Source organism: Hypomesus nipponensis, chromosome 16, assembly GCF_054491055.1.
Source record: "Hypomesus nipponensis isolate SF chromosome 16, ASM5449105v1, whole genome shotgun sequence".
NCBI lineage: Eukaryota > Metazoa > Chordata > Actinopteri > Osmeriformes > Osmeridae > Hypomesus > Hypomesus nipponensis.
In genome coordinates, this window is record NC_140376.1 from 5,904,709 (window position 1) to 5,918,243 (window position 13,535).

The 13,535-nt window shown below is 44.5% G+C and overlaps 1 protein-coding gene across 2 annotated transcripts in view; it reads right to left on the reverse strand.

The window, feature by feature from the left end:
- Window positions 1–9,727: 9,727 nt before the first annotated feature.
- wdr18 (WD repeat domain 18) overlaps window positions 9,728–13,535 on the reverse strand; it is a 30,444-nt gene continuing 26,636 nt past the window's right edge. Inside the window, exons 9-11 of one of the 2 annotated variants that reach the window (XR_014731458.1) lie at window positions 12,762–12,830; window positions 10,610–11,376; window positions 9,728–10,348 (exon numbers count right to left, since the gene is read on the reverse strand). Coding sequence is in view for 1 of the 2 variants with exons in the window: in XM_084675785.1 (XP_084531911.1) it covers window positions 11,248–11,376; window positions 12,762–12,830 (198 nt within the window). In the remaining variant the exon portion in view is untranslated. Of the gene's footprint in view, window positions 11,377–12,761; window positions 12,831–13,535 lie in introns of both variants that reach the window. The other variant, XM_084675785.1, reaches the window with a different exon arrangement.

Consider the following 13,535-nt stretch of genomic DNA (forward strand, 5'->3'; position numbering starts at 1 on the left):
GGCGGGTGGGCAGAAGGGCACCGAGGCGCACGGTGTGTCCTATTTGCGCCAGGATATGGCACGGCTGGGGGTGGAGGTGACAAGGGTCGATAAAGAAATGGAAAATGCCTTGCAATACGAAGTAAAAATATGCCAAGAATCTTGAGAAGATTAAATTCATCCTGCTGCGCTCTCAAACGGAATGAGGGATTGTCAGAAGATAGCATTGCTTGCCTCGTTTCTTTCTTCCCTTTTTCCGGTAAGGTCCTTTATTGCTTTTTGTTGACGATGATATGACTGGTGATCCACAGATGGAGTTACTGTGCGAATGTGTGATTGGGGGGGAGGGGGTGAAGGATGGAAAGGCGGAGATGCCGCTGAACTGTCATTCCCGAAGAACACGAGCGGAGCAGTCGTGAGGTGGGACTGGACTATTGACAAGTGAACAGGCACCTGCGTGTTGGCAACATCATTAAAATGACTAACTTTTTTATAAGAGCTGTTTTAAATGTAGTGTTTTTATTAATATTTTTGTGAGGGAAATCACATAAGCCATATATATAAATAAATACATGTTAATATAAAGTATAGATACTTTATATTAACATTTGTGATTCCCCTTCCTACAATTCTTAAGTAGTATAACATATAAGACCATTCAATCCTCTTTCAATGTACCTATGTGATGGGTAAAACACCAATTCTGGAATGTCAAAAATGAGTGTCACACTGAGCGACTGATGGACCAAGAGGCAGAACTGCGTCTGCGCCGCATGACTTGGCACGGCACAGAGGACAAACGACTGGAAATACAATCGTGGTTGGACAGAGTCCAAACTAACTTCGGAAAAATGCACTGAATCACCCCGGACAGTTTACTTGACACGTTATGATGTGTCACCATCCACTAAGCATGAATTGAAATCCTGGGTCAATTCAAATACTTCCCATAATTTGATTTGATACGAATCTATATGCAAATCAGTTCAGTTAATCATAATACGCAGTTATTTCTTTATTTAAGTGCTTCTTCCTGATGAATAAAACCCTAATTTCAACGTTTGCCTAAACCGATATTTCTGTAATCTCAATGTTCTGTATTGTTCAGAACATGTTCTCACACAATGTTCCCATACTTCTAACAGATTCTCAGTGAGCCAAAAATGGCACCTTATGTAGGCCTAACTAGATTGAACCAACACGATCTTTATGTTATAGCGACATCATAAACAGACTCCGAAGAGCAGAATGGTAGCATACCCTTAAATGTATCCCAATATAAAGGCGGTTCTTTTACGTATACGATTCCATGTGCAATTCCATAATATGCATCTGATGAACTTTGTTCAATATGCCAAGAATTTATTAGGACAAAAAAAAAAAAAAAAAACATTAAAGGGAAAAGAAAGAAACACGACTTTTCTCCAATAGGAAGTCAAATGGAATCAAAAATGGAAGTCTTTCGTTAAAACGAATTAGATGAGCCTTGTTTTTGAGAGTTCGCAAACATAGTTAACAGCAGTTGTCATTGTTGCACTAATTGTTCCTCTCTAGACTGCGTCTGTCACTCACGGCTACAGAATGCCTTGGAAATTCCTTCTATGGAATCAGACAATAGACTTTTCTTGCATTACAATGCTTCATTTACACAAGTGGCATGCTAATTAGCTTTTTAATTCCGACACTGTGCTGGGGAATAGGCTCCAAAGCTTGTTAAGATGAATGACTGGTGAGACTTGGGATCCACATGGGTGAACCTGTGCTGTGATTCCTCTCTTCCTCACCAGTCAATCCGCTGTCTCTCACTCACAGCGTGATCCCCAAGCCTTCTGGCGAGGTGGGCATTTGCGCGGCACAGATAGCTAGGAGTGTCTCTTGGTATCTCTACTCTCTCTCCCTACCTGGAACTCTCTCTACCGTGTTAAATTAAAAAGGAGCTGAAGTGTGAAATGTAGTTTTTGACAACAAATTAAACGCAGCCCTGGTTTACATTGGTTCAAGGGAGGGGGGGGGGGGGAGGGTGTGTGTGCGGAGAATATGTTCGACTGTGGGAGGTCAGCTCCCTTGGCGTAGGACGCCTGTCGTTAATTTACTTAACCGTTAACTCCAGAGGATCCGCATGCTCAGTCTTCATGTGAATGTGTGACAGGTGTGACAAGCGCGTCTGGCCAATTCTCTATCTCGATCCATCCAATAATGCATGAGCGCTAACCGAGCTACAGTACGTCATCCTGCGTTTTGATTCGATTTCACTTTATTGTAACTGTTCGCATTGAGCCACGAAATGTTAACATCTAACAAGAAGTGCAAACAGTAATAGCTCAGTGCAAATAGGAATACAGATTAAATACTAGTAAATCCATCACCGATGGCAATATTCTCTGAACAGAGGAACAGAAACATTCTAATGAGGTACCTTTAAGGTACATTTTAGAATGTGAGCTGTCTAAATAGAATCAGAGATGTACTATTAGAGCAGTTGGAATATGCAAATGTAGAGTGCACATATCTATATCCATTATAATGTACCCCAGTGGTTCTAAAAACCTGAAACATACAGACATCCAGCCTACCCCACAGTAGTAGCAAATTTCCTGCTTTGGGACCAACAAAACACCAGTTTCAAATGTGGGTAATTATCCTAAATGAAATTGCGCAACCACACGCAATTAAATCGTGTTTGCCCATCCACCCCTTGCCTGACTGAAAACCCGCCACATACGTCGTCAAACTGCAGCTTCGCCACCTTAGTGATCAGGTAACGCTGACTGCGCTCACACCCATTAGAGCCCTTGCCGTCCCACCCATCCTCCTGTTAACCCACCCTCCCCCCCCCAAGCCACCCTCCCTTGGTACCCTAGCATAGCCCACCTCTTTTGCTGAAGGCCAGGGATTGATTCATAATATAAAGACCTAGTCTGTCATTCAGACCTAGTCCCCAGTATAGATTGAAACCAAACCAATTGCTCTGCTCATTCTGCGAGGACGACAACACAGTAAAGTGCCTGTGGAGTGTCTATTATTGGAAATGCTAATATATTTGAGACTTAATGCAAACACCAATTAGAGCATCCGTTTATCTGAAGGGGATTCCTACCACCTCCCTCTTCAGTTGCTATTACCACTGAGAGCTCCTTAAGCTCCTTAATAGTTACCTGAGTATTAAACAATGCGGACCTTCAAATGGAATGTTCAATGACTTTCAGATATTACATAGCCAGAAGTTTTTTTGTTTTGTTTTGTTTTTTTTTACTAGAGTTTGTGTTGCTCCAAACAACATTTCACACAAACTTGTGGCTTCAACACAGAGCTTTTTGTTGTGTTCTGCAGTATCTTGCTTCACTAACATTTCCTGGTCAAGCAGTGCTGTAGACTCACCGAGGTGACCGTGGCCAGGGGGGATGGTCATTGTTGAGCATATTGGCATTGGCTGTCTGGGTTCAGTGTCAACTGACCTTGCTCAGTAAACACACGGCTCTCAACCTTTCCTGCATCTCAGCTATGAATCGGCACTTAAAGAAGAAACAAAACATCTTTCAGAAGTACCGGGTCCATATTTTCTTCAGTTCTCCATGAGTCATCCTACCTTTATTAGTTGTACATGAGTCCAAATGCATTCAAGCGTCTGAACAAAGGTTTTCTATCTCACTCGTCATTGTTACAGTTCAACCAAGCATTATTTTAGAAGTCATTTTTCAGAACGAGAGCCATGCTCACGACACCACAGCTTGGCGAAGGGACCGGAACCTTCCTCACACTCAGTGTTCAGATCAGGGGTGCAAGTGATCCTTCTCCATTGTGCTCCCTTTTCTGGGCAGGGCACAAGACAATTTATCACCCATTTTTCCTCTAAATCAGTGATGGCCCTAGACAATGCCTTGATTTTTAAATGTCAGGAAATTCTTTTAGCATTCCATGAACATTTCTCAGCTCTATATGCGCGTGAAATATAACAGGAGTGTGTGTGTGTGTGTGTGTGTGTGGGGGGGGGGGGGCACGCCTGTAATTCCCTTCCAGTAAGGTAAATTGGAAGTCTAAAACCAGGAAAATTTGAACTTTCCTTGTGTGCGCACATGCACACAGACACAGGTCTTTCAAAATGCCACACTGACCAAGACAATTGGGACTTTTAAATAAGGAGATTAGAGGTTGGAATTTGAAAGTAAATTGTCTTTTTTTTAAATGTAATTCTAGCCTGAGGACAATATGTGGAAACAGTAGTGTCTGAATCCAATTTTGATTTGACCCAACTAGTCAGTTTTTTCCCTATAGAGTACTGCTGTAGAAATATTACACAGGATAACGAGTTAATAGACAATAACAATGATACCGAAAACATTTGGGTGTTACTTTGCTTCAGTTTATATAAAAGTAGGCTAATCACTACAGCAACAACAACAAAAAAAACTATCCTTGCAGTAAACAAGCCATTTTACACAGAGGTTCTGTTGAGTTGTATCTTTTCATTTCGATAGAGATGTGATCTTATTTTCCACTTGTCTAAAGGCAAATAATTATTTTTGGCAATTCTGTGCATCTGTTGGCAGTCTGCATTGCTAATAAACCTTCTGTACGATTGGATCACCTCAGGTATTTAAGAAGCTTGGGATGAGGAAAGCAAGTCATGAATATTCCATCATGCGCAAGCTGGGATGGTATGCCCTTAGCATCAAATGAGATGGAGCCCCATGAACTTTGCAACGTCGGTTTAAGTCTTCTACTGTACCAAGGAGACAGGAAACAAAGGTAGAGAATCTGTTGCTGTCTCACTGATTAGCTTACCTGCAAGGAGATGTAAAATCCGGATGGCTTCCCCCTATTCCTGTTGAAAACCATTCACTAATTCTGGAAAGTATTTATATTTGTTCATGAAAAACATCCCCAAAACCTAAACAAATACTAAATAACATTTTTCAAAGCTATCCCCCTTGGTGAAAGCTCCCCCCACCATCTTGGTTCTTGTGGGCAATGTGTGTTTTCCTGCCAGGAATCAAAGCAAACATTTGGCAATAGAGTGCCTGATTTCTAAAACAACCGAGTGAGGGAGGGAAACCCCCTCGGTGTATCAACACAAAGAATTTCAAAGAAGATGAAACCAGCCAACTGTTCATCTCCACGTTGACCTTTTGGTACTTCCCTTCTGACACATGCATTACTGTGAACGACAGGTTCAGGTCTACTCGGGCACATCCTAGAGATGTCGTTCTACTCTGTGCCGGGGCCAGGTGTGATCGACTTCCAGCTGAAAGTGGCGTTCCAAAAACAAGACGGTGTCAGAATGCAGGAGTCCATATCCAGAGGGGGAATGAGAAAGGGGATTTTGCTGGGAGCTCAGTTACTTAGGAGAGACCCAGTCCCAGAGAGATAATATTCCTTTAAACTGCCATTGGGTGCTCTCCTTATCAACATCCGTTTTTGATATGTGCATACTGTATGAATCTAGACACAGGAGTGTGGTACTAACTGAAGGTATTCGTAAGCATTATCGTGCATCACTTTGCTTTTATTTGGGAAGGTGGATGTACGGTTTGCCAGACAGTGCAACATATTTAAATGATCTTATGTTTTACTGCATGAGGTACATCGCTTCCCATTAGATTTCTCTCCTCTAGACAACCTCCATTTCTGACGCCTCCTGACATTGACGGATACACAGAGCAAGCTGTCTTACCAGCTTGCCAGCTGGAGGAGTCTTCTTCGCTCCCCTGCCTCTCCCCTTCTCACACTCTCCACTGTGTCCACGAGGCTTCAATGTTTGGATCTCCAGAACACAGATCCTCCACGGGCGTCTCCACAGCCGATCTACCGCTTCACCGGTGAGCTTTGCTGGCAGGGTCCAGACAGGAAGGAGGTTGCAATAAGAAACGGCAGGTATGTGCCGTTGATATGCAGATGATAATTTGATGGTATCTTTAACTTCTTGTTAAAAGGTTGTTTCGAAAGAAAAAAAGCATCCTAATATTCATGCATGAATCAGTAGTGAGGATGCCTTTTTTATGATGAATTATTCAGCACGTATCTTTTTTTTTTTTCTAAACAGGCAGCGGCTCAAACTGTCGTGTCTGACAACTGAAAAAGTTTTGTGCTATGAAATGAGAGCTGGGAACATAAAATTGAGCTTTTCGAGCCGAGTTCGTGACAATCTCTCCAGTGGATTAGCACTGACAGTTGGCCTTTTTACGAACCTTGACCAGACCACCATCATCTACTTACAAAAACACATCAAGAATTTGTTCTGACACAACCAAAGTGTCTTGCGAGATTTGCTGAACTTTGTATAAGACATGCTACAGAACAAAGTAGAGGAAAAACCACAGAGAATAACTAACATTCTTCTAGCGCTTGGAGAGGTGATATTTGAACAGATAATCATCTATTTTGTATGGATTCATCACTCTTCACATACATTATCAATTCATTAACAACCTCTCAATTCACTAAAGATATTTCAGAAAGCCCTGTTGATTTCTGTCAGAGCTCTTACTGGAAACTGATGCTTTCATAAGGTTGCTTGTTATGCGATGTGTGTTATGCGATGCGTGTTCGTTGGGTGTCCAATCCTTGCCGCCCTGGCAGACTGACGCCACCCTTAATGCACTCCTCAATAGCATCTGGCTAATGAATCTTGATTTCTTCTCTGTTGATTTTCCCATGTTCATTTGAATATCTCAAAAACACAATTTCCCAGCAGCTGGGATTTTGATGAGAGTGACTTACACAGAGCAGGTGGTTTAATTGCTTAAGTCAGCGGAAGTTATTCTCAACACAATATTTAAATCTCGTCATCCAAAGCCAATAGTAATGAACGCAAACCAATACCTTTCTTGCTCCACAATATCGCATTCTGAGGAAATATACCCCATCTATGACCCCAAATGAAATTTATTTGGTTTTTCTGTTAACCAATTTATAGGTTCAAACTACAATGTTTCTGTTTTGTATATCCTAACATCAAATGATTCTTACTGTACATTGAAGGGACTAGTATGAGTAACCAGAGTAAGTTTCATGCACGTGGCACTTTCCTAGTAAGGGTTAGCAGGGGGTGCATTTCCTGGCAAGACACATTACAGCCCTACCCTGAAAGGCACCCCCCATGTAATTTATGTTCTGTATATCACAGCATCAAATGATTATTACTGTACATTGAAGGGACAGGTATGAGTAACCAGAGTAAGTTTCATGCATTCTTTGGCAAGACGCAATACAGCCCAAGTTTTTATTTCCTTGCGTTCATTATCGATCTCTGGAGGGTCAATCTCTTCACAAAACAAGGCGAGTGTGTGATTTGAGCAAAGATGCCGGCCCACTGGATCTACTTAGTGTTGAGACATCTATAGGCAGGCATCCTCGCGGCACCTCATTTTGGTCAAGTTCAATTTATGCCCCCCCCCCCTTTTCTCCAACTGTGCCTCACTGGGATACTCTGCGGGAACAGATACAAGCTAATGAGTTGCATCTGGTTACTCCCGCTTCTCGTCGAGAATTTGGGGATTAAACGAGGTTAAAGAACAGGAGCAAATACTTTAACTGGAGTCTGGAAGCCCCTCCGTGTTCTCTTCTCTATTAGGGCGGATTCCATTCATTCAATTGAAATCAAGGTATTGACTTCTCATCTACTCAAAGGAGTAGGCCGAAATGAACTGTTGGTTTACTGTTCAATTTCAGGAAGATTTGTTCAGTAGTCGGTACCTTCTTTTACGGTCATCAAATAGCATACAAGGTACGGTCCATATTTCTGTAGGTAGTCTGGTATTCAGCGGTTTAATTGTCTTCAGCCATAACGCCAACATCATATTGACTTTGCGTCCCACAATCAATAGCTTTTTGTTCCTCCGTGGCTGGCATGTTAAGCATGTGGACATAAAGAATTGTCATCTCTTTGGCAGTTAGCTCAGATGACAGGGAACATCTCTATTAAAGCCAAGGAAAATCGACCACGCCTACATGTACGTACCACCCCCTCAGTCGTTTAGTCAGAATTATAAATCCTAATTCCGTCATGTTCTTTTGTACAGAAGGTATTTTACAGTTAGTATTTCAACACTGTTACAGAATGTTCCACAACACTGTTGGAATACAGTGTTCCACAACACTGTTGGAATACTAAAACACACTTTTAGAGTAGGCTTGTAGCATTGAAGGTAGTAGAAGGCTAGTTAGACAGAGACAGACTTTTGATGTTGGGAAGTCTGATTTCAATTTCAATTCAATTAGTCTGGGCCAGGTCAGATATGGACCAGGCCGGGTCCTTGTTGTTGTGTGGCCTTTAGTCTTCTCTAACAACACAGTCGCCTGTACAGCCTTTCTATTCCTTTGTACATTGAGCTTGTTATGAATAGTGAATTAACATGAATCATTCCTCATATTGTTTAAACAGACGAGATAAGGATAGAGGGTGGATTGCCGGTCTCGAGTTCAGTCAAGCTCACAGAGATGTGAGACAGAGATCAAGTGGGAGGGAAACATAGATGTCAAGGGGTAGACTCTATATATCCCTTTTCTCCTTTGTCCCCAGGCAAAATGGATGAAAAGGTCTACCTTTCACTGTAATGCCGGCTCATTGGTCCATTGTACGAAGCAGAAAAATAAGACAGGAGACACGTGCCACTACAAAACAAATCAGTGAGAAAACAACAGAGTAGGCAGTCAGTATGAAACATGGTGCAAGATGTCGAGGATGTAAGCTACTTACTCCAGCCTGATTAAAAGGCTAGTCCCATGGGCAACCTGGTGGCAGGTTTAGTTCAATACTAATGAAGAGGCCTGCTTCTACTCCCGGTTGTCTCATGTAACTTAATACAACTGCAAGTTTAGCTTAATTGGCCTTGAGAAGTTACAGGGAATGCCCCAGTGGGAAACGATGTACTCACTGAGACATGTAAGTATATTAAGATATCTACAGGGTGGGGGGGAATTATGAAAAAGATGAATAGCACTTGATTGTGGCGCATGCTGCAATTGCATTGTAGACAATTGGATGACTGTTGACTGATCCGACAGTCTTTCTTCAGTGGATAACAAACAGATTTGAGTCTCTTTTAGAAGTGAGGCACGTCCAAATCCCAACAAAGGAGAGCAAATCCGAGCGTCGGATCGTCACATTTCAGAGCCGTTCCCCGCAAAGCCATGATTATCGCTGTAGAGCCCAGCTGGGAGGTCACAGCAATCAGCCCCATTTCATCTCCGCGGCCCATCTTTGATTCATAAGGGAGTGTCACAACGTTCTGATCAAACCAAGACTTCTTTCCCAGTGGGCCAACAGCTTATCTCTATGCATCTCGCACGTCCCTCCCCTTCTCCTGGTAGTTGTAGCACCCCCTAAAGCGGCGTTAACGCATAAAGAGGTGAATGAGGATTGAGCACCCACGGTACATGCGACAGCTTAGGTCAAACGATTCAGTCAATGGATTAGTCTTGAACTTTGATTGATTTCAGTCATATTGGCTTGATCGCATTCAATCATCGACAACGTGTAAGAAGCTTCCTAGACCAGTGGATAAATGCCGATGGTCTTGAAATTAGGACGTTGAGAATCTGCCGTCTAATCTTGAGGTCTTACAATCTGCGGTCAAACGAGCACTTTTCCACCCTGCTGGCTTTAGAGCTCATGCTTCACTGAGAGAGCTCGTTATCTCTCAAGGTCACCAATCTGTGTCTTTCTTTTGGACAAAGAAAGTACTTTCAGAACGACCACTCACCGCGGCTTCTCTTTCATAGCACATGCTACATTCATCAAACACAAACCTTTACTTATGTTTTTTATATTTATTTTTTCCACATTTCCAAAAACTACAAAAAGGGTTAGCACAGTCATGAGGACAAACACAAATCGCAGATGAAAAGTACTAAACAGTGGAGCAAAGGCAAGCGGTAATCTTTCTCTCCCAAGTCGCCAAACAGAAACCCATCACGTTCAATCTTCCAACCACTCAACTCTGATCAATCTGTGATCGCGGCCTTCAGAAGTTCAAATCTAGGTGGCCTGACGACGCCCCCAACCCCCCAACCCCGGACAGCGCTCTAATTGGGGTCAAGTCCTGGCTGAGAGTAAGCCAGCACTCTCCTCCACACAAGAGGGCAGAGGGCAGAAGAAAAGCCTCATCTCATCCAGGGTCCTCCATCTCGCTCAGACGGCGGCTTCACTCCACTGAGGAGGCGCGCACGCTCGCGATCTCAATCTAAGGCCGACGGAGGCGATCGCATCAAGGGCTGTGCCTACGTACTCTGGCAGTGTTTGAAAGTGGGACGACGCGGCGATGAGCGGCGATTTGTTGAAAGAGATGAACTTCAGAGTCAAACGCTTTCCTGTTTCTTTGCCGTTTCGGAAACAAGATTGTCTCCCCTAAAATGCTGCTGTGAAGAAATTCTGGAAGGCAAATTATAACACTGAGGGTAAAAAACAAACACTGCCTAACATTAAGTAAAAGATGGAGGAAGCAAACTACCCTCATCTCTTCTCTGTATGGCCATCAAAGGGTAGTTAGATTGTACCGATTTAGACCATACAGATTATTTTTGTTTGAAAAAACTATTAATCTTGTGTGTGTTTGTGTGTCTATCTCTACCAACCCTGTCAGTCACACCTATTAGGTAAATGAAATGAGCTCTGTTGGCAAGCTTAACACACCTGGGGGCACAACAGGTCCTTGTCGCACAAATCCATCTAATCTATGAGCTGGTTGAATGATTTGGCATTGGGGGAAGGGTCACAACAGGGGGAGAACACAGCAGACTGGAATGAAGCCTTCTGGGAAAGGAACCAAGGGACCTGGTGGGTTTAATATAAAAAGGACACAAGGGTCAAAGGGCAATCACAAGATCTGCTTCAGTGAATGATTCTGGGGCGATGGGATTTGGGGTCCATGATGGAGGGAGTGGTAACAGGGGAGAGAATCAAACTGTTGAAGGGCTGTCGATGTGGGGCATCTCTTCTACTCACTCGCGAGCAAAGATTGCATCGTAGGTGGTGGTTGAGTGGTTCGGGATGAACATGGGTGGTAAAAAAACAAAAACAAGGTTCAGTGTGTTCACTGAGTCCACATTTTTTATGAACAAGATACGCATCAAGAAATAACAATTTGTCTCCCTCTTGAAAAGACACGCCCGTCGACAATACGTTTTTCCCTTTCCAAAACAAATACGTAACCTATTTATTCCCCTCTCCTCTCCTACAGGGCGGGCTTCCATCCCCCCGGGTGTCCCAGGTGCCCTGATCTGGGGGCGCGGGGTCAGAGGCGGTGGGCCTTGGCGGAGGGAGGTGTGGGTCTAGCTGGTCTTGGTCAGGAACTGCGTGGAGAAGTCGTACAGGTCCTTGTTGACCTTCTTCAGCGTCCTCACCTCCTCCTCCAGCTCCGACACGCGCACCTTCGCCGTCTCTCCGTCACCAAATACACTCTGAGAGTGAGCGAGGAAGGGGGAGGGAACCACAGAGATGGGGGGGGGGGGGAGAAAGGGATCTTTTTGAATCATGCGCCGGCTCAATCGACAGGGGAGACATGTGGGTCCTGGTTCATAGACGGCTCTTCTCAACACACACATGAATGATCGCAGAATGAAAGCTTTCCTATATTTGTATTCATGCATTCCCAGCGTCAACTGGGAGGAAATGAACACAGTGTGTGTATGCTTGTGTGCGCGTGTGTGTGTGGGGGGGGGGGCACGACTGTGTATGGACTAAAACCCTCGCAAATGAAAGCACACTATCAGTGGTGATTGGGGGCAGGGGGGGGGGGGGTGGCAAGGGGCGCTTGGTGAGGACTTTTAAATCCCATTTGAAAACCCCTCGCTAATCTCAGCAAGCAAATATTGACATTTCCCATTGTGTCTGATTTTACCACGCAGGCAGTTGCTGGATGACAGCAGAGCACATTTCCTTCCAGATTAGAGAGCGGGGGAAAGGGAGAGAGAGATGCGGAGAGAAGGAGGGAGAGAGCGCGCACACTGCCAGTTGGGTGTTTGATTTATTCCTTTGCTACGTTATTCAGTGCTGTGGACTCGCTTGGGGGGCTTTTAAGGCGTGTGTGTGTGTGCACACAACGTGCACCAGGGAGCCCGCCACATCTTATATTTATTTATATTGGGGCCAAGTGAGACTAATCCACTTAAGGGGGCCACTTGGTGACTGAAAGGCCAAGCAGTGGAGTCATCAGTAGCTTCCCAGGGGCAGGGATAAGATGCCTCTGGTGACCTCGTCTGGTTACAGTAGCTGACGAATCCTGTGACCGCTTCAAGACATTGGGATCAAAAATGTGTCACGCTCGTTTAATATAACCTGCATCAAGAAATAAGACGAGACCTAAATGACACTTTTGCAAGTCATCAGCTTTGAACTTTGCCAGGGGGGTAACTAACCTCTACCCAGTCTGTGGAACCAGGAAACGCCAACAGAAGTGGCTACAGTATGATTTAAAAAAGAGGTAACGGGTGACTGAAGGTTCAAAAAGTTACTTCAGGAAGTATACAGACAGTTATCTGTGTGGATTTCACCAGAGGAAAGGGGGTATATTGGTCCGTAAAATATTGAAATGTCTTATTTGCCACCCTCCCCCTTCCTAAAATCACCGTCACGGTATGTGATTGGGGAAGGAACAGGTTGTGCTTTTAGCTCATTCCCCTACCCCCCCCCCCCCCCCGACTTTTGCAAACCCAATCTACCCAGGGGTGGGAGAATAGTTCACATCTGACAGGTCTTTTCCTGCTGTGTGCTTGGAGACTGCTGGAGAGTGTTTCCACATCAGAGTGTGCGCGTCGTCCGGGGCAACGCTGGGCGCGTCACTCACCTTGTCTGTTACTGAGCACATGAGGGAGTGAAGCTTGTCTGCCTTCTCCAAGTAGGTCTCTGCCTGGGCCTGAGAGGAGAGGAGCAGGAGGGGAAAACGATGGGTTTATTCAATACTCTCTCCCTCGACAGTCGGTAAAGAAAAGCCGTGTCAATGTGTGAAATACATCAGTGTGTGTGATAGAGAGAGACAGAGAGAGACAGAGAGATACCGGAAAAAAAAGGGACTGAAAGAGAGAGACAGAATGAAAGAGACGAAAAGACAAACAGAGACGAAGAATGAGATTGAGATAAATGCAAGAAGGCACGTTCAGTCTACACGGTTCGACTCTTAAAAACAATCGCTATTGAATACTTGATTTAAATTAATTTCTTCCCAACGGGCCGACATGCAACAGCAAATTAAGACCTTTCAAACACACACGTAAAGGCGAGTCCAATGTGCCTCGAGGAATCGCTCCCACACGGAGGTCACTGGCGCTGATGGCTGACTTACGAGTCCCTCCCTCAAGCCCACCAGACCGACGAGCGGCTAAGACGACTTTGCCGCAGGCGTGACGGCCGTAATGTGCCTCTGACAATGCCAATAAAAGAGCCGACAATGACAACACCAGACAACAACAACAACAAGGTCGATCCGCAATTAAGGGGGCCTGTCCAATAAAAGGAGGAGGAAGTGGGAGGGGAGCCTCCCGGTTTCTGAGGCTGATTTATAACCACCGCGCCTGGGCCGGCGAACGCGCAAGGATCCCTGGGCAGTTCCCCCCGCTGACGA